The sequence below is a fragment of the Octopus bimaculoides genome, chromosome 9 (assembly GCF_046866305.1).
Source record: "Octopus bimaculoides isolate indiv1 chromosome 9, ASM4686630v1, whole genome shotgun sequence".
In the NCBI taxonomy this organism is placed as follows: domain Eukaryota; kingdom Metazoa; phylum Mollusca; class Cephalopoda; order Octopoda; family Octopodidae; genus Octopus; species Octopus bimaculoides.
In genome coordinates, this window is record NC_142936.1 from 7,066,519 (window position 1) to 7,091,354 (window position 24,836).

Genomic DNA, 24,836 nt, shown 5'->3' on the forward strand with positions numbered 1-24,836 from the left:
GTATTTACTGGGTCTCTGACCACAGCTTCTCTTTATAGTAGCCCCAGAATATTTCTCTCAACAAAAATTAAATTATATGAAATATAGCCATCTATGTATCTTACTTAATGTCTATACACATTTGCTAGGCCAGTTACCGTGGGATTTGCCCTAAAATAACATCTCTTATGGACGTACTGTGCTAAAAAACACATGATGTACCAGAGTGGCAGTCAAATCTCTTCAAATCACACAACCAGCATCCTTATGAAAAAAAAAATTGTTCAATCCACCACCTTCTTATTTTAAGATGGTAGGGTATGCCTTAAGAGAAATTTGGCTGCTATTTCTAGCAGGTTCAGTGACTGCATAGTGAGGCTTCCCCAATCTGCCCTGAAATTTTATTTTTTTAATATCTTAGTCAAGGAGGAATGTAGGGTCTTAAGACTGTTTGGGGAAGTTTTATTTAATATTTCCTGTATCAGGGGCAATGAATCCTCATCTAGGCAAGTGACTGACTACAAGTGTACTTAGCATTAGAAAATCATTCGAGCAAGGTTGTTGGCAGTGCCGTTGGACTGGCTCCCATGCAGGTGGCACGTAAAAAACACCCTTTTGAACGTGGCCGTTGCCAGTACCGTGTGGCTGGCCCTCGTGCAGGTGGCACGTAAAAGCAGCCACTACACTCTTGGAGTGGTTGGCGTTAGGAAGGGCATCCAGCTGTAGAAACTCTGCCAGATCAGATTGGAGCCTGGTGCAGCCTTCTGGCTTACCAGTCCTCAGTCAAACCGTCCAACCCATGCTAGCATGGAAAGCGGACGTTAAACGACGATGATGATGATGATATATAAATATATATATATATATATATATATATATATATATATATATATATATTCATATAAACAAGGATAAAAATCATGTAAATGGTAATATCAAGTGACCAACATGCTATAAAACCTTGTGGTTAAATTATGCTAAAATAATAATTATATAAGGGAACAGGAAAAAACCCTGCCCCAACATGTAAAAATACACCAAAAAGCATTATAAACCACCTGAAGCTCAAGCAAAAATATTATATCTATATATATATATATATATATATATATATATATATATATATATATATCATCATCATCATTATCATTTAACATCCATTTTCCATGCTGGCATGGGTTGGATGGTTTGAGTGAGGTCTGGAAAGCCAACGGCTGCACCAGGCACGAATCTGATCTGGCAATGTTTCTACAGCTGGATGCCCTTCCTAATGCCAACCACTCCGAGAGCATAGTGGGTACTGTTCAATGTACCACCAGCACAGGAGCCAGTCAGGCGGGCCTGGCATCGATCATGTTTGGATAGTGCTGTTTATATGCCACTGGCATGGGAGCCAGTCAGGGGACAATATATATATGGGACAGGCTACAGTAGAAGACGTTTGCCCAAGATGCCATGTAGTGGGACTCTGTATAGAACCTTTTAATTGTATCAGTCATTGGACTGCAGCCACACGGGTGGGGAGGGGTGTACCACCACCTTTCCAGGTGACACCCCTGCATGGATCAAACAAATCAAGAACAGCACTTATTTTAAGTACGGTGCTTGTCCTAGTGGTCTTTTTTTTTTTGTCAAGCCTCTAAATTTGGGGGATGCAAACAAACCAGCATCAGTTGTCATGTGATGCTAGAGAAGAAACACACATACACATAGCGAAAACCAACAACAAACTTCAACGAAGTTTCCATCTCCCAAGTCCACTCAAAAGCCTTGGTTGGCCTGAGGCCTAGGTAGAAGATACTTGCCCAAGGTGTCCAGCAGTGGGACTAAACCTGAATCCACGTGATTGCAAAACAAGTCCCTTGACCACACAGCCATGCCTGTGCCTACCGTTACTGGTAATTATTTTATTAGTGTTTGGCCAAATGAGAGGTCAGGTGAACTGCAGCAAAATTTGAACTCAGAATGCAAAGGGGCATAACTAAATACTGCAAATTATTTCTAGGTGCTTTACCAACGACTGCTCAGTGAGGCCTCTTAAAACTGAATATAACTATCTTATCCTCATTTATCACTGATTCATTCATCACTGATTCAGATAAGCTCAACCATGAACCACCTTATGTTGATCATGGATCATTCTGAGATAAAAAGGGTCAGCAATCAGTCAAAGTTTTTGTTTGGACCACAAAAATGTACTCCAGTGACCTTCCATAATGCTCTGCTACCCAGCCAGCACTGGCTATCATTTCTATTTATATGACCATACTGTGAATGTGCACCCTTTATTTATATGGATTAACATACTCGTACCTGTCAACATGCCATCAGGGAATAGAAAAAATACTTTTCACTGTTATACTTTTAATATTTATAGATCACACGTGATTAAATTTTAACCCGAATATAATTTCAATCCATAAAGGGTATCATTATGCATGTTTGAAAACCATCTGGAGGTGTTACTTGCATAAGAGAAGGGTCGGCTTCAAGTTTTCTTATGTGGTTCGGCACCATGTAAAAAGCACCTGTGCTGGCGTCACGGGAAAAAATAACCGTGCTGGTGCCATGCAAAAAGCTCCCAAGCTGGTACCACATAAAGTGGTTAGTTTTAAGAAAAGCATCCAGTTCTGGAAACCATGCCAAAACAGACAATTGGAACCTGGTGCAGCTCACCACCTCCTGTCAAACCATCCAACTCATGCCAACATGGAAAACGGAGGCTGAGTGACGATGATGATGATGATGATGGTGAGGCATTATAACTAAGTCATTTGACATGCTATCTTTGGGAACCAAACACCTGTGACAAAAAGGGATAAATGTAGTAATGAGGCACACATTTAGCAGAAGGAGTAAATATTCAATTGAACTTACAATTATCTGAATGACCCACAGAAGGATGAAAGGTAAAACTGACCCCTGGCAAGATTTGATCTCACTGTTTTAAAGGGATATAATTAAATGCTGAGAAATTTTGTCTGTACCAGTGGTTTCTGCTAGCAATAAGGTAATTAAAAAAACAAAAAAAACAATTCAGAGCTTACTTTGTCACATGTACTCACCCTATTACTACCCAGCCATTCCTCGAATACACAGAAATAGTTTGGAAGTCTCATATATATATATATATATATATATATATATATATATATATATATGGGAGATTATACAAAAAATAACAACAGACGAGGACAGGTGGTGTAAATAACAAAAGTATATATTAGTATGACGCTCGGGAATACGGAAAGTCTTTGACGTTTCGAGCTACGCTCTTCAACAGAAAGAATACGGAGACAAGGAGAAAAACACGGAGAAAAAAAATTGAATAGTGTTCAGTCAACGGTCAGTTGTCCTTGGGGATGGTCATATTGCCAGTTTAGCCAATAAAAACACACGCACTGTATATTTGGTGTTAATTTGCTTCAGCTTTATATTACATTAATCTTTATCTTTATATATATATATATATATATATATATACACACACACACACACACACACACACACACACACACACACACACACACACATTTCGCCTGGCGCGTTAACGTTTCTGCCAGCTCGCCACCTTCAAGCATGCTAACAATTCTACCAGCTCACCACTATAATAATGGACTTGACAGAGGAAAAAATTGGTACGACCACAAACCTGAAGGCATCTTCAAAAATAAAAATGCAAAGATCCTGTGGGATTCTACGATTCAGTGCAACCATGAGATAGAGAATAGGAAGCCAGACATAGTCTTAATTGAGAAAGAAACCAAGCTATGCTGGATCATAGATATAGCATACCCAGTTGACAACAAGGTATGCGATAAGGAAGAAAGAAAAGTTGAGAGATATAACTGGTTAGCTTGAGAAGTTAAGCAGTTGTCGTCGATGAAAAAGGTAGCAGTAGTACCAATAATTGTCGGAGTCCTGGGAACTGAGCAAAAATCTTGAGAAGTACATGGAACAAATAGGAGCTGCAATAAGGGTGGAGCACTTGCAGAAAACAGCACTGCTTGGAACCGCTCGAATACTCCGGAAAGTGCTCGAAAAATAAGAGGTGTTACCTTAGTTCACTGGTAGTGAACAGCTGACACCGTAATACATCTCCAGCATTAGAAGCTGTGCAAAGGCAATGATAATAATAATAATAATAATAATAATCCTTTCTACTGCAGGCACAAGGCTTCAAATTTGTGGGGTGGGAACTAGTCAATCCCAGTGTTTCACTGGTACTTAATTTATCAACCCCGTAAGGATGAAAAGGCAAAGTCGACCTTGTCGGAATTTGAACTCAGAACATAGCAACAGGCGAAATACTGCTAAGCACTCCATCCAGTGTGCTAACGGTTCTGCCAACTCACCAATGCAATAAACATGGAGGTTATAGATATGATGCACAGGTTCAAGAGGATCGAGGCTCTGGAAAGTTCTGTGACGCATACGACCCGACCATTGGCAACAATAACTTCAGCAAGCCAACCAGCTACATGTTCCACTGCTACATGGGTGAAGAAGCAAGTCAGACAGATGTCATACTCACTAAATTCTTACCCAGTGAAGAATGTACTGCTCAACATAGATCAGATTAGAGACATCAAGATAAGACCAAGACACACTCAGACACATGAGGGTAATCTACAGAAAGAAGATATGGAAACTGAAGGATCCTTTGGACATCATCATCATCATCATTTCAACATACTTTTTTCCATACTAGTATGGATAAGACAGAATTTGTTGAGGCAGAATTCCAATGGCTGCATGCCCTACCTGTCGCCAACCGTCACCTCCTTCCATCCAAAATAATATTTCTCCACAATCAGACGCGTTTGCCATAGAAGGCTGGAAACAAAAACATCACATGTCCGATGGTGATGCTTGCTCACAGCCATCACTTGAGGTCAAGACAAAGGCATGCACAAACACACACGTGTGCATGTACGTATATATAACGGGCTTCTTTCAGTTTCCATCAACCAAATCCACTTACAAGGCTTTGGTCAGCCCAGGTCTATAGTGAAAGACGCTTGCCAAAGGTGCCACACAGTAAAAGCAGTGACAGGCCCTGAAGTGCAGGTAACATGTGGCGGAATTAGGCACACATGTTAGTCTGGTTGAGAAGCTCACCATGCAACCACATTGTATCAGGATCAAGTCCTGCTGCATGACACTTTAGGTAAGCTTCTTCAACTGTAGCCCCAGGTCAACCAATGCCACATGAGTGAAATTTGGTAGATGGAAACTGTGCGAAAACCAGTCATGTGTGGGTGTGTGTCTTTGCATTCATTTTGTCCCCACCCACCGTCTGACAACTAGTGTTGCTTGGTTTGTCTCCGTAACCTGTGGTTTGGTAAAAGAGACTCAGAAAATGGGATGCCTCATGCAGTGCTTTGAGGCAGGGTGAAGTTCATTAGTATCTGAGGTTTCCATTAAAGAATAAAATCAGCCTACATCATCATTAAACGTTTGCTTCCCATGTTGGCATGGCCTGGATGATTTGCCAGGACCCAAGCCACAGGGCCACATTGAATTTCAATGTCAACTTTGCCGTGATTTCTATGACTGGATGCTCTTCCTAGCATCAACCATTTTACAGTGTGGACTGAGTGTCTTTTTCTTTTCTTTTTTTTTTTTTTTTGGTGCCACCAGCACTTGTGAGGTTGTTAAGTAACTTGCAAAACAAGAAAAGAACGAGAAAAAGGGAAAAGTGGGGGTTGGGAGTGAGAAGGGAAGACGGCCTCAGGCCAGGTGTTGAAAGGTTAAGGTATGATAGTGGAAGAAGTACAAGTCTGTTGTTATAGAAGAGATACATAGCTACCCTACATTATGTAAGGATGGGAGTAACTTGGAAGGAGTTGACATTTTATGAACCAATGATAGAGCCTTTAGTTAGTCACTCAACCTGCTAGAAACAAACACCAAATCACCTTCAAATGAAACTTTATTATCTCATCAAAGTTTCCCAGAACCATAGAGCTCTATAGGGAATAGTGATAGAAACACAAATCAAATGTTAATGCATTGTTGCATTACCACATGAAAAAAGCACCCATGCCAGCACCATATAAAAAGCACTCAATGCTGGTGCCACATAAAAAGCACCCAGTACGCTCTGTAACGTGGTTGGCATTGGGTAGGGCATCCAGCTGTAGAAACTATGCCAAAGCAGACAGTAGAACTTGGTGCAGTCTTCTGGCTCACTAGCTCCTATCAAACTGTCCAACCCATGCCAGCATGGAAAACAGACACCAAATGGTGATGATGATGAAAAGCTAATTATACACACATGCCATGTTCAAAATCCTGGCATCTATAGTTAGTAAGGAGATCCTAGGGGAATTTGGTCTAAAGATCTTAGTTAAGATAAAATTTCTTAAACATTCTTTGTCTTGATGGTTTTCACACTGGCAAAACTTTTAAATTTTGTTTCATCACTTAATTTAACCTTATGAAAGAGAAATAAAATGAGTTATAAAAAAACAAAATTATTTTCTTTGTAAGGGTTCACTAAGATATGGGATGTATTTTAAGACTTTCCCAAGAGTAAAAAAAGGTTGGAATTTTTGCATAAAGAAATGGTGACTGGAAAGTCTTTGATTGTAGTTTGGCTCAGTCCCAGTTGACTCTTCACAAACAACCTACCCTTTTCTGTAAAAAATAGAACCTCAGCCTCATAGTTGTACCAGATACCCTCTCAAACATTCTCACAAAGCCTGCAATGGAACCATCCTTCTTTCCCAAAACATGCTGGCTACATCTTGAAACAACCAATTATACCAAACTTTTTAATTGACTTCAACTCAGCTCTGATCAAACACACTCATGAACATTCCAGCTTTGTCTCATATTTTTATAGACTACGTTATCTGTGTTATTTTTTAGCATTTTCAATATGCTTGGATGAGTTTAGGAGAACCAGGCTGCTATTTCTAGCAATGTACGTAGAGGCTACATCCGAAAAATCCTTTTAATCAACTCGGAACAACTTTCATTTTTATGATGTAAACAGCTGACATCTACAAAAGCCTTGTATTCTATCGAAGTTAAAATCAAAAAGAATTATTTTTTAGGAAATAAAAGTTTAAAAATTAACAGCTTTAAAATGCCCGATCGAAAGTGACCTCTAATGGACAGCCCTGTAGTATATTTGATTTTGACTGCCGAATACGACGGTTTTGTTTTTTTTAATTTACCGTAAATTTTATGCCAAACATACTGTAATGATTTAAATAAAGATAATTAAAACTATTTCTTTCGATTATGTTAGAAATAAAACTAAAGCTACTTTTGAACTTTTCAATGTTCATTAAATGTCTCTAACACAATTTAAAATTTTAAAATAAACAAATTAAACATTTACAATGATCGATGTTTAAAACTTAGTTAAAACGATGTTTTGAAACATTTCAATATTTTTACGAGATCACTTAAATAAATTTCAAACGGAGTAATAAAATCCTTAATATATGTCGAGCAAAAAACAATTTAACTTCGATTTGACTATAAACATTTTTCAAAAAATTATCTGGCATTATTATCACTAAATAACTTATCTTCAGTAAAATATGTAGGATATGAACAGTTGCGTACGTATGGTTGGGTATCATCACCATCACCATCACCATCACTAGTCTGATGTTTCCACCTCGGTCCGAATTTATTTCCTCTTAACTTTATTAATAATGCAAAGTTTGTAATTAAATTTTACGCTGGTATGATTTCGAAGATGTAGCTTACGATTATGCTGAGAAATCAATCATTTCACGCATAAATTTAAACGAACATATTGTAATTAGACAATATAACATTTTTTGTTGTTTTCTGCTTTTGTTGAGTTTGGTTGCTTTTTTAAAATATATATATATATATTTCATTGTTAGCCTGGCGCGGCTGCGGGGCAAGAAGTTTGGATAAATTTTCAGATAAACACCCGCACAATTTCACTAGGGGATTAGGGTTAGGGTTAGCATTAGGGATGGAATTCCCACCCTAACACCCTAGTGAAAATCGTGCGTGTGTTAAATCTGAAAATTTACCGAAGTTTGCTTCCCAACTACATGGTTTTTGGTTCGGTCCCACAGCGCAGTATTTTGGGCAAGTGTTTTTATAACCCCCGGGCCGACCAAAACCTTGTGAATGGATTTGGTAGACGTAAAGTGGAAGAAGTCCATCATGTGGGTGAGTAGGTGGATGGATACCTGTGTGTGTGTGTGTGTTTGTCCCCAAACATCGGTTTGTATACGTCCTCATAAGTTTACGAGGTTCGGCAAAAGAGACCCATAAAATAAACACCAGGCTGAAAAAGTACCGGGGTCAGTTTGTTTGACTAAACACTTCATAGTGGTGCCCCAGCATGGCCGCAGTCCAATGACTGAAACAAATAAAAGATTTATGAGGGTTGGTTAGATCTGTTTATTTAACCCAAGGTTATTCTTGACCCGAGTAGACTTTACAATAGCGATGAATCGTCCTGTCCGTTTTTTTGCAGGCTGACTTACCCCCGAAAAATCGTGGGAAAAGTACAAAACGAAATCAATACAACAAAAAGGGGGGCTTGCATTTTATCGACTAAATACTAAAACAACAAATTTAAGTAAGAATATTAACTTTTCATTCAAGCCAAAATCAATTACTGCGAGGCAAGGTGCGACCATAATTACTAAGGGAGATAACTACAACCTCAGAATTTCCACCGTAAACTAGTTAGAAGCTATAACGACATTGTCAGAAACTGAATTTCTAAGCTATTACGACAGTGAAACAACACAATATTTACATCACATCAAGAAAAAAACCGACAATATTATCAGTCATAATTAACAATTGTAGGGATTTCATTATCAATTACGTTAGCTGTTATAGAATGACGGCAACAGAATGAAACCACTGAAGTAATAACTTCTACAGAGTCACTCAATCTGCTAGAAATAACAGTTAAATCTACCTAAATCACTCTCTAACATCTTAAAAAAGCAATAGGAGAATGGATGTTGCAACATAGACATATAATAGCTGCAAAAGCAACAAAGACGGGATGGTTACGACTGGAACGCTTTCCATTAGGGGTGATATACAAGCCAGGACCTGGGTCGGGGAAGGCTTCAGCTGCTACATTGTTCTAGGGTCTGGAGATCCAAAAAGGGGCCCCGTGAAATTCTAACGATGGATGGAGACGAGATAACATCATTCCCAGAGGGGAGCCGAAAGCAAAACCATTCTGCTTAGCAAAAATTGCTCTCTTAAGCCATACCCACGACACACGAAGCTCCATCAGAGAACAGCTGACGAAGTAAAAGACTGGGTGACTACGACACAAAGAAACTAAAATTCAATAAAAAAATTTTTTTCTTTTAATTAATACGTGGAAAATATACAAGACGGAGAGGGTAGGTGTGAGCTAATAATAGGAAGAGAGACGGTGCCGCTGCGAAAGAAAATAAAAGGTGTCTGCAACTAAGGAAGAGAAAAGAATTACAATTAGATATAGTAAATGTGTGTGAATGAATGAATGAAGGAAGGAAAAGTGCATTTTACCTCGGATGGAATCGAATACTTTGATATCAGGCTCTGTAGAAGAAAAATCATCTTCTAATCGCGTTATAGAATCCGCTGATAGTCTGTTGGAATGGTGGTAGTTGTTAACTTGACTATGAAGATGTGGTGGTTGATGTTGCTGTTGGTGATGCTGTGATTGATGGTGGGGGTGATGTGAATGCAGCAGGTTGCCGTCGGTTTGGTTCTGGAGATCGGATGTCGGCGAGTTGGCATGGTGCTGGAAGTGTATGCGGTCGGCGCTGCCCGATACCGAAACAACAGCCAGGTTCTCCACTGAATAGAGCGGATCAACGTCCTGTCCGGGCCCTGGCTGACTGCTGGGGTCGCTGTTTTGCTCCACATGGAAACTGTCGACAGCCACACCCGAACGATGATGCCGACTGCTCCTTCGCACATCTTCATCATTGTAGATATCATCGTCAACGGTTCCACTATCGTCGATGTCGTCATCGTCGTCGTCGTCGACCTCGTCGCCTTCTACGTCGTCTTCCTCGTCTTCATCCTCTTCGTCTTCGTCTTCATCAAACTCCTCGTTTTCGTCGGCCACATCGACCAGAGCGCCGTCGCTGATGGACGTAGATTTACTGGTGGGGTGGAGGCGGCGACGTCGCCTCCGCCGTGCCCCGATTGTGTTGCTGTCATCGTCGTTCACAGCAGCTAAAACAGCAACAGTATCGTCCTCTTCATCGTCGTCATCGGCATCGTCTTCGTCATCTACATCGTCTCTTTCCACGCCGATAGTGGCAGAAGAAACCGTCAGTAACCTCTGTTGCCTGCGACTGCTGCTGTTGCTGTTGCTGTTGTTGTCGTTAGTAGCGAAGTTCCTGCTACTCACATCGTCCAGTACCACTTTCTTCTTCTTCCGCTTCTTGCTGCCGCTAGTCTTGGAGTTGGGTCTGTTACTTAGACTACCACCGCGGAGTAATGAGGGCGACAGGCCAACTACACTGTTGGAACCAGTAGTTGACGACAGAGCTTGGAGTTGGCTACCGTAGCTCGGAACCGAACCTGACTTAATAGTGTTACTGTTGTTGTTGTTGTTTAGAATACTGCTGAGGATAATGTTGGGGGGATTAGTAGTATTATTTGCACTGTTAATGTTGTTGCTAGTGTTGTTACTATTGATGATGCTCACAGTTGTGTTGTTGATATTGTTACTGCTATGATTTGAGTTGTCGGTGGGTTTAGAAACGTTATTAAGCGGAACCAAATTTAGTCGCACTGAATTAGGGTCCGAATCGGAAGTAGTAGTTTGCAAGTTCACTCGCATGAGATCAATTCGGGCTCTGCTTTTCAAGTTTTTCCAGCATTGCCTAAGTTGTTTAACCGATCGAGTCCATACTTCGTTCTGTGCATTATACTTATTGGTCAATTCGATCCAGGCGGCATTTTTCTCTTTCACCATGATGCCATCTGTCCGCTTGTCTTCGACAATATGTCGATATGTTTGCATCAATGATAGAAGAATTTCTTTCTCGTGGTGAGTGAAGTTGGCGGAACGCCTCGAGGACATTCGCACCCGCTTCTCTGTCTTTGATGCTTTGCTCTTCGCCGTTGTGGAGGCCGTCCTGGACGTTTTTGCACTTTGACTGGTGGGCGAATCCAGGGTTGCCGTCAACGGGTCGGTTAGAGCTTTCTTTGACTCAGATCTGTCGGTATCCGAGTCATCCTCTGCGGTGCCCACGCTGCTCCTCCGGCGTGACGCCTCCGAGGACCGCGGGGCGGATTTAATACTTGTCGGAGCAATTTTGGCGGATTCCGAGGCCAGGATCCTTGTTTTAAAATGTTAGCTGCGCAATGGCAGAAAAAGTTGAGACACTGATGTCGATAAGAAAATATCGACACTGATTATGGTTTGACTATCGTGCTGGTGGCTGATTTAGGTTACAAAGGCTGACGAATCTTTCGTGGTTTTTCCTTTTTTTTTGACCCAGGATTTTCCTGTATTTGACACTTCGGAAGAGATCTTCGACAGCTGGTGTTCATTAAAAGGATTTAACAGCAGAGTTTATCTATCAAAATATAAAAACGATTAAAAAAATAGATTAGAATTAATACATACTAGCGACAAATGTTAAGTAAGGTTTAACTAGGTTAGGATTGAGAGAAGAAAATTAAATGGTTTGAACTTATGTTGACGTCGCATTTAAACAACAAATAAAATTACAATGAAGGAGTATGACTATAATAATTATCGATCAGAATTTTAAAATATCAAACCATGCTGTAAGAACTATTGTTGGCCCGGATTATATTACGATTATTGTTGATGTTGTGATACATGATGTCGATGGTGATGATGATCATAATGACCATGATAATGATGATGATTATGAAGCATCACAGATGTTTGTAGTAGACATAACTTAAATGGAAGTGAGTGGGTGAAGGTTGGATAATATGTCGAGATGGGAAATAATGTTAGAGAACGACAGAGCTGAAATAACTGCTGAGAGACGAGGATTTAGCGAACAAAGAATATGAGCTAGCTTTACATCACCTACTCAAACTTCTACCCTTTTTTTTTTCATTCTCTCTTTCCTCCAGTCTCTCTCTCTCTCATCTTTCTCTCAGACATAATAATGTCTTGTCTGTTTATTTCTCTATTTCTCACAAAAAAAAACCTAAATCGTTTTATCTCTCTCATTCTTTTACAGACACGTAATCTCTTTATCTCTAACCCCTCCCCCTTTCTCACAAAGAGTGCCTGTCTTAGATACACCAGTTCTCTGTGTTTCTATCTACCCCACATGCATTAACCTTCTCCGTCTCTCCCGCGACTTCTCTCTCTCTATTTCTTGTTAAACCAGTTGTACCCCCCCCTCTTTCGAGCATGATAACAACTCTCTCTCCCTCTCTCATATTAAACCTCTATATCTCTTCCTCTTTAAACCAGATGTGTGAATATGGCTACTGAAACTTTAGAAGTGTGTGTCAAAGAAAGAGGCATGAGCTGAAACTAGATCGGACCTCTAGGTTTCAATCGGAATATTTCTCTGCACATTAAACACATACAGTCATACACACAGCCAACATACATGCAGATTTATATACAAATTACATCAACACTATTAATGATAACACATATGAAATTATAATTGTTGTTCTTCTACATATTTTTAACATATTTCAAGGTGAGAAATGCTAACGGTTTCCTTTATATATTTTTTTTCAAAGACAAAAAACATTCGTTTAAATCCAGTCTATCGTCGTCGTCGTCGTGGCAATGTCATATTTCCCATCGCACGTGCATGTATATATACATATACATACATATATATAATCTTATTTTCACTCGTCCAAAATTAAATCTGAAAAATTCCTGATACCTTGATCGTTTTTTCGCTTGATACTTCTTCCTACAGCGTCGTTTAATACGGCTGTTTTGTATAAATGAGCGAACCAGATTATATATATGTGTATATATACATATAATCACTCGGGTTAACGTGTTCTCTGTTTAATCAGTTCAAATATAATCCGCAAAAAGAAATGATACATACATGTGGTTTAGCTTTAATGAGGTTTCCAGTCTTCGGTTGATTTCTTCTACTATATATATATATATATATATATATATATATATATATATATATATATGAATGAATGTTTCCACGTTTGTGTTAATTATTAATTCATCCTGATCGGTTAAAGGATCTTTGTGTTGTTGCTGTTACAGATATGTCTATAATTAATATTACTAATTAATAGTTAGCATATTTTGTAACGAAGAAGTTAATAATCTTTTTTTCTTTTCTTTTGTATTTCGTAACATGATGTGAAATGCATTTCAAACGTAGAGGTATATAATTCCTTCTTTCGAATTTCTTCATTTGGTTCGCATTTGCTTTTCTTTCTTTGTTGGGGTCACAGAAATATGTTAGTATACAAGATTAATGTATACATATATATATATATTTTTATCTTGCTGTGTATCATATATATATATATATGTATATATATATATATAAAATAGTATCCTTGGCTTCGTTGACTGCTCACATATGTACAAGTGTAGGTGCGATCAGATGAATGTCAATTAATTTCAAAGTGAGTCTTCGGTTAAAACAATGACTAGACAGCAGGTGGGGTAAAATTAAAACGCCACAGCAAAACCAACAGAGAAAAATTAAAAACGAATATAAAATGTATAAAGCAAGTAATGGCAGCAGGTGAGTGAAATGAGTTAGTTCGCTGTTACAGTAGTTCTATATTTAGGCTCAGAAACAAACCCTCGATCAACTAGACGGCTCTGATCAGCAGCAAGATGGCTGGTTATCTCTGCCTATCACAAGTGTATATGTATAATAGAAGCAGTGAGTTAGTGTATAAAAGAGAGACTGGCAAAACTGTGAACCGCCGCTGTATACCACTTTCAGACTCCCACTTTCCTACCGTTTACTAAATAATTCGTTCTTATCCATCCTCCCTCTCTCTCGTTCATTCACTCTCTCTTGATTTACCGCTCACTTTATTATATATATATATATATATATATACATACATATATATATACATATATATATTATAATTAATCTTTATACCTCTCGCAGTGTACACATACATATCTCTATATTAAAACGAGAGAAATATAACTATGTATGTATATATATGCGTAACTTTATACGTACGTGTATCTGTTATGCCCTCTTCTTTTATTCCAGATTTCTGTGTATTTTATTAACCTAACTCGAATGTATATTTCGCTCTATATTTGCGGTCTGTTAATTCTTTTGAACACACACACATTATCTTCCTCTATTTTTTGGCGTTTTACTAATTCTCTCTTCCGCTCATTTTTCTCTCGGTTTAAAACGTCCTTGGTTTAAACTTGCGAAATATGTTAGCAGTTTATTCCAGTACAAAAACTTGTGTTCATTAACTGTTTATTACTTTATTACAACACGCACACACACACAAATTTAAAGGGTTTTGTTCAATATATATATTTTTTCCTTTATTTAAACCAATAAAAAAAAAAAGCGAGACTGCATTGATGTAGTAAACAAAGAGGTTTAGTCGTAAGAATAATCACAAACCCAAGTTGTAACGAGTTTCAACGTGTGTTCACCCTTGAGCTCCAGTTTCTACTTCGTGAATGAATGAATGCTCCCCTCGTCTGGAAATGCATGAACATCACACCTTCACTTTTGACTATTTCTTATAAATAAATGTTTCGTTATGCATCTCATCAGAAGTCACTCCCTGTTCGATAGATACCAGCTGGAAACATTTTAACTAGCGTCGCTTATTCTTTTACAATATAATATGAAAGTTCAACGTTCTATTCTTTTTAAAACTCTCACGTTTCATGTCTATAATAATCATTACTCAGAGTAGAAGTTAAACCTCCGGTGAGCTGAGATCACAATCGAGTTTCGATTCCCGGTTGAAGCCAGTTCATTTCGATTATCTTACTAATTAATGCCTTTGTGAATGTAATAAATCTCTCTTCCACCCCTATAATTGTCTGGTATTATGTCAACGTTCGATGTTCATTAGTTGGTTTAATTCTCATGAAGTTGATTGCCTATGCTACGCAGTTTTGATACCAAGCTAAATTCACTTCATTACTACGTTGCTAACGCAAATGGCCTTGAGAAAGGCACCAATGACAGACACATCTCAATTTGTTCTATAAATTTCTAACCCGTTGCCGATGTAAAAAGAAAGCGAAGAGACGCGACAGTTAAATCATTCAGAGAAGACGTTAATGGAAGGAGGTAAGGAAATCGAAAGCGATTTGAAACGAGGCCAGCTCTGTTCGAAGTTCTGGACAGAGGCTAATTAATAGCAGCGAGTTAAGGTCAGATCTCAACTAGGTCACACGCTTAAGTCTGCCTCTCAAACGGTGCGCTGTGCATTCTTTTACTTGTTTCATTCATTTGACTGCGGCCATGCTGGAGCACCACCTTTTAGTCGAGCAAATCGACCCCAGGACTTATTCTTTGTAAGCCTAGTACTTATTTTATCGGTCTATTTTGCCGAACTGCTAAGTTACACACCAGCATCGGTTGTCAAGCGATGTTGGGGGGACAAACATACACACACACACACACACACATATATATATATATATATATATATATATATATATATATATATATTTACGACGGGCTTCTTTCAGTTTCCGTCTACCAAATCTACTCACAAGGTGCCACGCAGTGGGACTGAACCCGGAACCATGTGGTTTTTAAGCGAGCTACTTATCACACAGCCACTCCTATATTGTTTTTATTTTAAATATAAGTTAAAAGCTTTAGAAATCCCGGACTAAATGCATGACTGTCTTATAAAGCGTGTTATTCATAATTTTGCTTTTACACAAATACGAGTAATAAAATAATAAATAACGATTTTTTATAGTTTTTATAAATTTTGAAGTTTAACCCAGATTGGTTTGTTTGTTTTTTTTAACTTTCCATGTGAAGAGCATCGGTGTCTTAATATTTGATCTCCAACGTGTCACCGAATTAAACTGTCTCAAACACTATTTTAAGGTTGTTTCGACTTAAGGAAGGTAGGTTGATGAATTGGTTACTTTAAGGTTGTTTCGACTTAAGGAAGGTAGGTTGATAAATTGGTGGAGATACGTGAACCCAGACTTGTGCAGAAACGATGTAGAGATGAAACCGATTTTTTCAGACAAAATTGGAAAAAAAAAATAAAAGAAGTTGTGACGTTTATACTTTTCCAAAGGATAGGATATTGATTTCTTAGGCACTGTGCCTCAATTCTTACTCTTTTACTTGTTTCAGTCATTTGACTGCGACCATGCTGGAGCACTGCCTTTAGTCAAGCAAATCGACCCCAGGACTTATTCTTTGTAAGCCTAGTACTTATTCTATCGATCTCCTTTGCCGAACCGCTAAGTTACGGAGACGTAAACACACCAGCATCGTTTGTCAAGCGAAGTTGGGACAAACACAGACACACAAACATATACACACACATATATATGACGGGCTTCTTTCAGTTTCCGTCTACCAAATCCACTCACAAGGCTTTGGTCGGCCCGAGGCTATAGTAGAAGACACGCAGTGGGAATGAACCCGGAACCATGTGGTTGTTAAGCAAGCTACTTACCACACAGCCACTCCTGCACCTATGTCTAAAAATTAAATTTAAAGCTATGAATTTAATAAGAAAATTATGTAGACACAAAGTCTATTGATGGACCCGTCCGTAGTTATCCGGAATGTCAACAATCATAGTTAAGTAGTTCCGGCAATGAATTAAAATTGTGACAAGGACATGGCTGATCAGTGACATTAATGATAATGATTTCTCATTAATTAAGTACAGAGCCACACACAAACAAATCGATTAAATGTGATACCGTATATTACTGGCACTTTATCTAAATGACCCCTGGACGATGAACGGGTTGAGTCGATTGCAGGAAAATGGAAGTATTTCAGCTTAACACTAAACTGATTTTGTTGTGAATGGGGAGCACGAACTCGCATAAAGGGCGATCTTTCGATACGAGTCCTAAATATCGGCCTTTTCTGTAAAAAGTGTCTTCGGCGATCTTTAACAAAGATCGGACTTTTCCGTAACACCCGCACGATCTTCACTACGGTGTTAGGGTTTTAGTGTCAGGGTTAGGGTTACGATTACGGTTAGGGACGGAATTCCCTAACCCTAAACCCTTCAACAGAAATCGCGCTCTCTGCACCGCTTTCGCTTTTACGACGTCGTTTCCCTCTTTCTCTTCACTTTTTACGGAAAAGGCCGATGTTTGGTAAAGATCGCCGAAGACACTTTTTACGAAAAAGGCTGATATCTAGGAGTCGTACCCGTAAGATCGCCAGGTCGGTTAAAAAGATGCAAATATAAACGTATGGTTGAGAACCTCGCATCCCAACCATGCTGTCTTGGAGTCATTCGTAACAAGTGTCTTTTACTAAAGCCTAGAAAGTGGATATGGTAGATGGAAAATGAAAGAAGCCTGCCGTGTATACACACACACACACACACACAGTGCAAACGAATGCGCGGAGTTTTAAACATAAGATTGGGCGTAGTATAATAGAGAATAAAATATGTTAACTTGGTGATTGATACAGAAAAGGAAAAGAGCTGCTGGCTTCTCTCTCTCTCCCTCTATGTATCTATCTATCTAACATAAGAGGGGAATATTAAATTTCTCTCGCTCTAAATATTATTAATTTAACTTTATCGAAGTGGTGCTGATATCTTCGTTAAATTCTTTCATAAATAGCACATACATCCAGACGATAATCAGTTTACACGCTACTAGTTCTCTCTTCGAGAAGTAGTTTTAAAACTTGGCAGTATATATATTCTACGACTCTTCGTCAGTTCTCGTATAATTCTGTTTCTCTTTCTAGTCTTGCTAATTTATAAATTTCTTTCTTAACCTCTCTCTCTCTCTCTTTCATTCTAGGCTTCCATTTGTTTCGTCTACTCTTACTTCACCCCCTCTCTTTCTCTTTTTCTCTCTCATTCACTTGATATTTGTAGTTAGTTGTTCTAATTCTACCTAAAAACTCGATTCAGGTCAGCTTTGCTTACATATAGGCGACGCCCCACCCTGTTGCCCCCACCCTCATCAAACTTAAAACCGTAGCATGCCATACATGCACATACACACAGCTAACCGCATTTAAGAGTGTGTACGCACGCACGCGCGCAAATTATAAATAATAACCTCTAAAGATTACGAAGTATGTCTAACCTTAATGGCGATACATTTTCTATCGGCAACTCTTCGCAAATATAAGAAAGCAGACTCACTGAAAGAAATCGGAAGTCACATCATCTCGGTGGTGGTGGTGGTGTACTGGTTGTTGTTGTTGTTTAATACCAGGCCAGCTCTGATCAAGCAGATCTGTTTTAAGAACAAGAACGCTGACTAATCTATCTCTCTCTCCTGCATTAGGCCTTTTTAAATGCCCCCATACAGCCATCCATCCATCCATCCATACATACATACATACATATAAAACCATGGGCACAGGGCGTAAGTGTGTCTTACGAAGCTTGCTTCCCAACCACACTGTTTCGGGTTCGGTCCCTCTACGTGGCACCTTGGGCAAGTGTCTTCTACTTTAGCCTCCGGCTGACCAATACCTTGTGAGCGGATTTGGTTAGACGGGAACTGAAAGAAGCCTGTCGTATAAATGTATATATATATATATATATATTCTTTGTATTATTACATTATTGAACGCACACGTCCTTTTTGCAAGTAAGTCTACTATTATTCTGACGTGACTCTATCTTTCTATCTATCTATCTGTCTATCTTTCTTTCTATCTATTTATCTATCTGTCTTCCTCTATCGTTCTATCTATACCTCTGTCCTGGCCTCTACTTCACTGTTATACCCTTCTGTCCCTCCCTCCTTGTTCCACTTCCTCCCTCCACCATCCTCTCTATCTATTTATCTATCTGTCTTCCCCTATCTTTCTATCTATCCCTCTGTCCTGGCCTTTATTTCACTGCTATACCCTTCTGTCCCTTCCTCCTTGTTCCACTTCCTCCCTCCACCATCCTCTCTGCTCTCGTGTGACCTGTGGTCAACTTTCTTTTCACTCCAGCCGCTGTGAAGGCAAGACGAACTACTAGCGTTCTACCTCAGATTTGCGTTTGGCCGTACGGCTTTTGAATGTTGTTTTCACTGTCCAATTTTTCCTGTCTTGGTTTGTGTTTGCCACCTTGGAATCCTCTGTGTAGTGGGTTGATCCACTACTCAGGAAGAGACTATTCTAGAGTACGTTCCGTCTTATCTTCGAAACGTCTAGATAGAATAGAGACAGCTGATGAAGGGATATTCCAAGTGGCTTTCCGTTTTCCTATGTGTTCCTATGTGTTCGTTCCGTTGTCTGTAGTTTATTGTTCTAACGTCCTGTACCCTGATATGCATGTATATACACATGTAGATGTAAGTATGTACATATATGTGTGTATACATGTATATATATTCTTTGTATTATATATATATATATATACATATATATGCGTGTGTGTGTGCCCCAACTCCGCTTGGCAACCGATGTTGGTGTTTTTACGTCGCCATAACTTAGCGGTTCGGCAAAAGAGATGCGATAGAATAAGTACTAGGTTTACAAAGAATAAGCTCGGGTCGATTTGCTCGACTATAAAGGCGGTGCTCCAGCATGGCCGCAGTCAAATGACTGAAACAAGTAAAAGAGATATTGATATGCGTGCGTGTTTGGTTTAACAATAACCCTTTATTAGAACACTATTATATACAATATTACTAAGCTTTAGTGGCGAGGAAATATGAATTCCCTGACTGACTGACGTTCTCTGTTCTTGTACATGAACCGGATCAGTACAGAGCCTCATATAATTAGCAATAAACGATCTGCCATTTCTAGCAAGCTGAGCAACCACATAGAGGCTTCTTTCGTTGGGATTGTTTGCAAGGGATACTCCGTTATTATAATTATAGAAGAGCAGGATGGAGTAAGTGGAGCAAGGATACACACGAGAACGAAAAGTGTCTCTGAAGAGGTCACAGATGTGTGACGAAAGATTTCCGGACAATGGACGTGAGTTGAAATTAAAAGAAAAAAAAGATAAGAACAGTAATAAACAAGTAAAGAACAAGTACTTCCTTTTGTACTTAGCGATATTTCGTCTGTCTTTACGTTCTGAGTTCAAATTCCGCCGAGGTTGACTTTGTCTTTCATCCTTTCGGGGTCGATAAATTAAGTACCAGTTACGCACTGGGGTTGATTTAATCGACTGGCCCCCTCCCCCGAAAATTTCGGACCTTGTGCCTAGAGTAGAAAAGATTATTTCCCAGACGGCGATGAGCTTGCAAAATCGTTGTCATGCCAGACAAAATGCTCAACGGCATTTCTTCTGAATCGTTACGTTCTGAGTTCAAATCCCACCGAAGTGAACTTTGCCTTTCATCTCTTCGGAGTCGATGAAATAAAGTACCATCTTATCGATGAAATAAAATACCAGTCATGTACTGGAGTCGATAAGTCTCAAAATTGCTTGTTTTTTTTAACACTGCAACGTACCGGCACCATTTTCAGGGAGGGTGTTATGACATCGGTCACTTATACGCTGTGAAAACCGGGTAACGGCCTCATGAGTACTAAGGCCCTCGAAAACAATTCTGGAAGAGCTCCATTTTCATCAATAAACACAGCAGCGATTTCATTACTTGTGAGAAAATTATATAGCTTAATTTCAGGGTCTTGTCTAAAATGCACTTCATATTGACGGTGGCGTGGAAGAGGGGAGGTTGGTATGCATGGGTAACTGCTGGTCTTCCACAAACAACCTAACCTAGACTTGTGCTTCGTTGATTTCTTTTAGTTCACATTTACCTATCTTCGTGTATATGTGTGTATATATATTTATATATAAAGTAAGAAACTGAGAAAAAGAAATCCTTCAAAGGGGTATAAGCATACATTGCTAAACACTGAAGAGGTCGGTTTATCATAGAATTTTCATGAAAAAGTACCCATTTTTCTGAAAGTTATGAGGAAACAAAGCGAAATCGTGGGAATTTGCCGAAGCTCCTTTCCCCACCATTGGAAACGTTTTTCATAACAAATTCGCGTATAATTGGAATCTACACCATCTGAGCCGTACTTGTAGGAAGTTTCATTAAAAAAATATCCATTTTTCATGAAAGTTACGAGAAAATGCAGTCAGAGGCGGCTCACGCTTTGCATACACACACACACACACACACACACACACACATATATCTCTTTTACTTGTTTCAGTCTTTTGACTGTGGCCATGCTGGAGCACCGATATATATATATATATATATATATATATATATATATATATTCATAGTGAAGGCATATGGCTCAGTGGTTAGAGCGTCGAGCTTACGATCGTGAGATTGTGAGTTCGATTCCAGGAGCAAAACACTTTGGTTCACGTTGCTCCAGTTCACTCAGCTGTAGAAATGAGTTGTGACATCATAGGTGCCAAGTTGTATCGGTCTTTGACGGTATGCATGGGCGATTGCTGGTCTGCCAAAAACAACCCTGCCCAGACTTGTGCCTTGGAGGGGAACTTTCTAGGTACAATCCCATGGTCATTCATGACCAAAGGGGGTCACCTAGGCTCAGACGTTGCTGTGTGATAAGTAGATTGCTTCCAAACCGCATGGTTCCAGTTTCAGTCTGCTTAATGGTTACTCCAGTGCTGCAGCTGCTACTGCTGCTGATGAAGATGATGGTGGTGGTGGTGGTGGGGGTGCTTCTTGTTGTTGTTGTTGTTCAGTTGGGAGCGGAGGTACAGAATACGCATGTCACCCGTTTTCGGAGTAACCCTAACCCTAACCCTAAACACCGGATGTGCGTATTCTTTACCTTCGCCCAGTTGGGATAAGATAATCCAGGCGTTTACTTCTAGGAAATACTTGGGGAAATATTTCTGCGGAGAGAGGATATCCCCTTACGAAGCTGTTGTGACTAATAAACAAAAAAAAAATCCGTATAGCCCTCCCCTCACACGCACATGCACACACACACAAGGGTGATCGTAAAACTATTTACTCTTGAGCTCTCTGTCAACGTCCGTTGCTCTGATCGCTTCCTAAAACAATAAAGGTACTTAACTCTCCGTGACTTAATTCAATGCCTGCATCAGCAAAAACGAAGAGAAACATTTAAAATCTAAAGAAATTTGTAATACCCCCTAACATCGGTACAATGAACAAACATTTAATATAATTTGCAATACAGAAACTTATCTTATTTGACAACATTTCTAAGCTATACAACTGAGTTGTTTTATTGTTTTGCTGCAGTACTCAGCTGAAATCAATCTCGTGATCGATCTACCCAAGCGGAAGATTATGAATAGCTTAGAGTTAAGGAGATTAATCAGTATACATACACGTTGAGATATATATATATATATATATATATATATGTGTGTGTGTGTGTGTGTATATATATATATATATATATATATATATATATATATATATATATATATATACATACATATATATATATATATATATATATATATATATATATATATATATATATATATATATATATATATATATGAGTGTAGTCTTATCCTTTTGTTTATATAGCTGTTGCTGTGGCTGTTTAACCCTAGGTCATTCCTAATCAAACAGAAATATGATCAAAAACGTTCTAATTCTCATCATCTTTTCTTTTCTTTTCTTTGCAGTTTTTTGTCTTCTGCTCAGGGTGGGTGGCAGGGATGGCAGTGTGGTATAGAAAATCGTTTTGCAGCCACGTGGTTTCGGGTTCAGTCTCACAGCGCCGCCCTTTGAGTAGATGTCTTCCACAACAGCCCCAGGTTTCCGATCAATACTTTGCGAATAAATATGGTAGAAAGAAAATGTGTTGAAACTCAGCCGTGGGCGTGTGTGAACCGGACTGTTGTGTGATTAAGAAGGCTTCTTAACCATGTGGTTTCAGGTTCAGTCACGCTGCTCAGCACTTTGGGTAATTGTCCCCCACTATAGCCTCCAAACAGCCAAAACCTTGTTAGTGGGTTTGCTTCACAGAAACTAAAATAAGCTGATCATATGTACGCACGCACGCGCATATGTGTGTGTGTGTGTCTGTGTGTACATATATATCATTCTTTTAGTTGTTTCAGCCACTTGACTGTGGCCATGCTGGAGCACCGGCTTAAGTCAAACAATTCAACCCCAAGACTTATTCTTCGTAAGCATGGTAGTTATTCTGTCGGTCTTTTTTGCTGAACTGCTAAGCTAGAGGGGCATAAACACACCAATATCGGTTGTCAAGGAATGGCGATGGGGGACAACGCAGACACACACACATATGTACATATATATGCAGCAGGCTTCTTTCAGTTTCCGTCTACCAAATCCACTCACAAGGCTTTGGTTAGCCTGAGGCTAAATTAGAAGACGCTTGCCCAAGATGCCACACAGTGGGACTGAACCTGGAACCATGTACTTGGGAAGCAAGCTTCTTACTACACAGCCATGCCTGCACCTATGTATATATCATCATCATCGTTTAACGTCCGCTTTCCATGCTAGCATGGGTTGGACGATTTGACTGAGGACTGGTGAAACCGGATGGCAACACCAGGCTCCAATCTAATTTGGCAGAGTTTCTACAGCTGGATGCCCTTCCTAACGCCAACCACTCAGAGTGTAGTGGGTGCTTTTACGTGTCACCCGCACGAAAACGGCTACACTCGAAATGGTGTCTTTTATGTGCCACCCGCACAAGAGCCAGTCCAGGGGCACTGGCAACGGTCACGCTCAGGATGGTACATCTTATGTGCCACCCGCATAAGAGCCAGTCCAGGGGCCCTGGCAACGATCTCACTTGGCTTATAAATATATATATATATATATATATATATATATATATATATATATATGTATATATATATATATATATACGATGGTCTTCTTTCAGTTTCCATCTACCAAATCCACTCACAAGGTTTTGGTTGGCCCAAGGCTACAGTAGAAAACACTTGGCCAAGGTGTCATGCAATGGGACTGAATCCAGAACCATGTGGTTGGGAAGCAAGCTTCTTACCACAGAGCCACTCCTGCGCCTATGATATATATTGACAATTCTTTAAATACAATTCCTAATAATATTTAAATATAAAAATAGAATGAGATTTTTTTTGAAACATTGAATAACTAAAGGGTCCAGTAGAGGAAAAAAAGGGACCAAAGGGATCCACTGGCAGAAAATGGCTGTGAACCACTGTTATATGTCAACTAAAGCCTTGTGGAAGTATTTGGAAGCAAAATCTGTAATCCATGGGTAGGAGAGGGGCAGCCAAAGTGTAGGAGTCCGAGTGTGGGAGAGTAGAAGAAAGTCCAGGTAGAGAATCCAGGTAGAATAGTCCGAGAAAAGTTCAAAGTGTTATGAGGTAGAGACAGGATAAAACTGGTGCGACCACGTGAGCGTGTGATATATAGTGAGAATTTTCAAGAAAAAGAAAAAGACGAAGATGGGTGGTGGCTTAATAGCTATTAGAACCTAAAGGCAAAATTAATAGAGGTCGCAAAAGTGACAGAAGGTGCTGACTAGCTTCAAGTTATGTTAAATTAACTCCAAAGCCATTGTGGATCAGTACCCTTTATCACTTTGTGACCTCTCTCCCTCTCTCCCTCTCTCTCTCTCTATATATATATATACATCTATATATGTGTGTGTGTGTGTGTGGAGTCGCGTGGCTTAGTGGTTAGGGTGTCAGCATCATGATCGTAAGATTGTGGTTTCGATTCCTGAATCAGGCGACGCATTATGTTCTTGAGCAAAACACTTCATTTCACGTTG

At 39.4% G+C, this 24,836-nt stretch overlaps 1 protein-coding gene and 1 long non-coding RNA gene across 10 annotated transcripts in view; one reads left to right on the forward strand and one right to left on the reverse strand.

Moving 5' to 3' along the window:
• The window catches only part of LOC128248691 (uncharacterized), a 141,500-nt gene that overhangs the window by 75,981 nt on the left and 40,683 nt on the right, over positions 1-24,836 (forward strand). Inside the window, exon 1 of one of the 2 annotated variants that reach the window (XR_008264851.2) lies at positions 17,902-18,745. The exons of the other annotated variant lie outside the window; for it this stretch is intronic. This is a non-coding gene — a long non-coding RNA (uncharacterized LOC128248691). Of the gene's footprint in view, positions 1-17,901; positions 18,746-24,836 lie in introns of those variants that run through there. 2 annotated transcript variants of the gene reach the window in all.
• The window catches only part of LOC106873983 (uncharacterized), a 61,704-nt gene that overhangs the window by 3,857 nt on the left and 33,011 nt on the right, over positions 1-24,836 (reverse strand). For 2 of the 8 annotated variants that reach the window (XM_089357059.1, XM_014921529.3), the window contains exon 2: positions 9,508-11,540. In XM_089357059.1, coding sequence (XP_089213185.1) covers positions 9,508-11,041 — 1,534 coding nt within the window. In that variant the 5' untranslated portion in view covers positions 11,042-11,540. Of the gene's footprint in view, positions 1-9,507; positions 11,541-11,748; positions 12,294-13,031; positions 13,999-14,159; positions 15,311-18,232; positions 18,332-24,836 lie in introns of those variants that run through there. The other 6 variants (XM_089357062.1, XM_089357061.1, XM_014921530.3 and 3 more) reach the window with 6 other exon arrangements.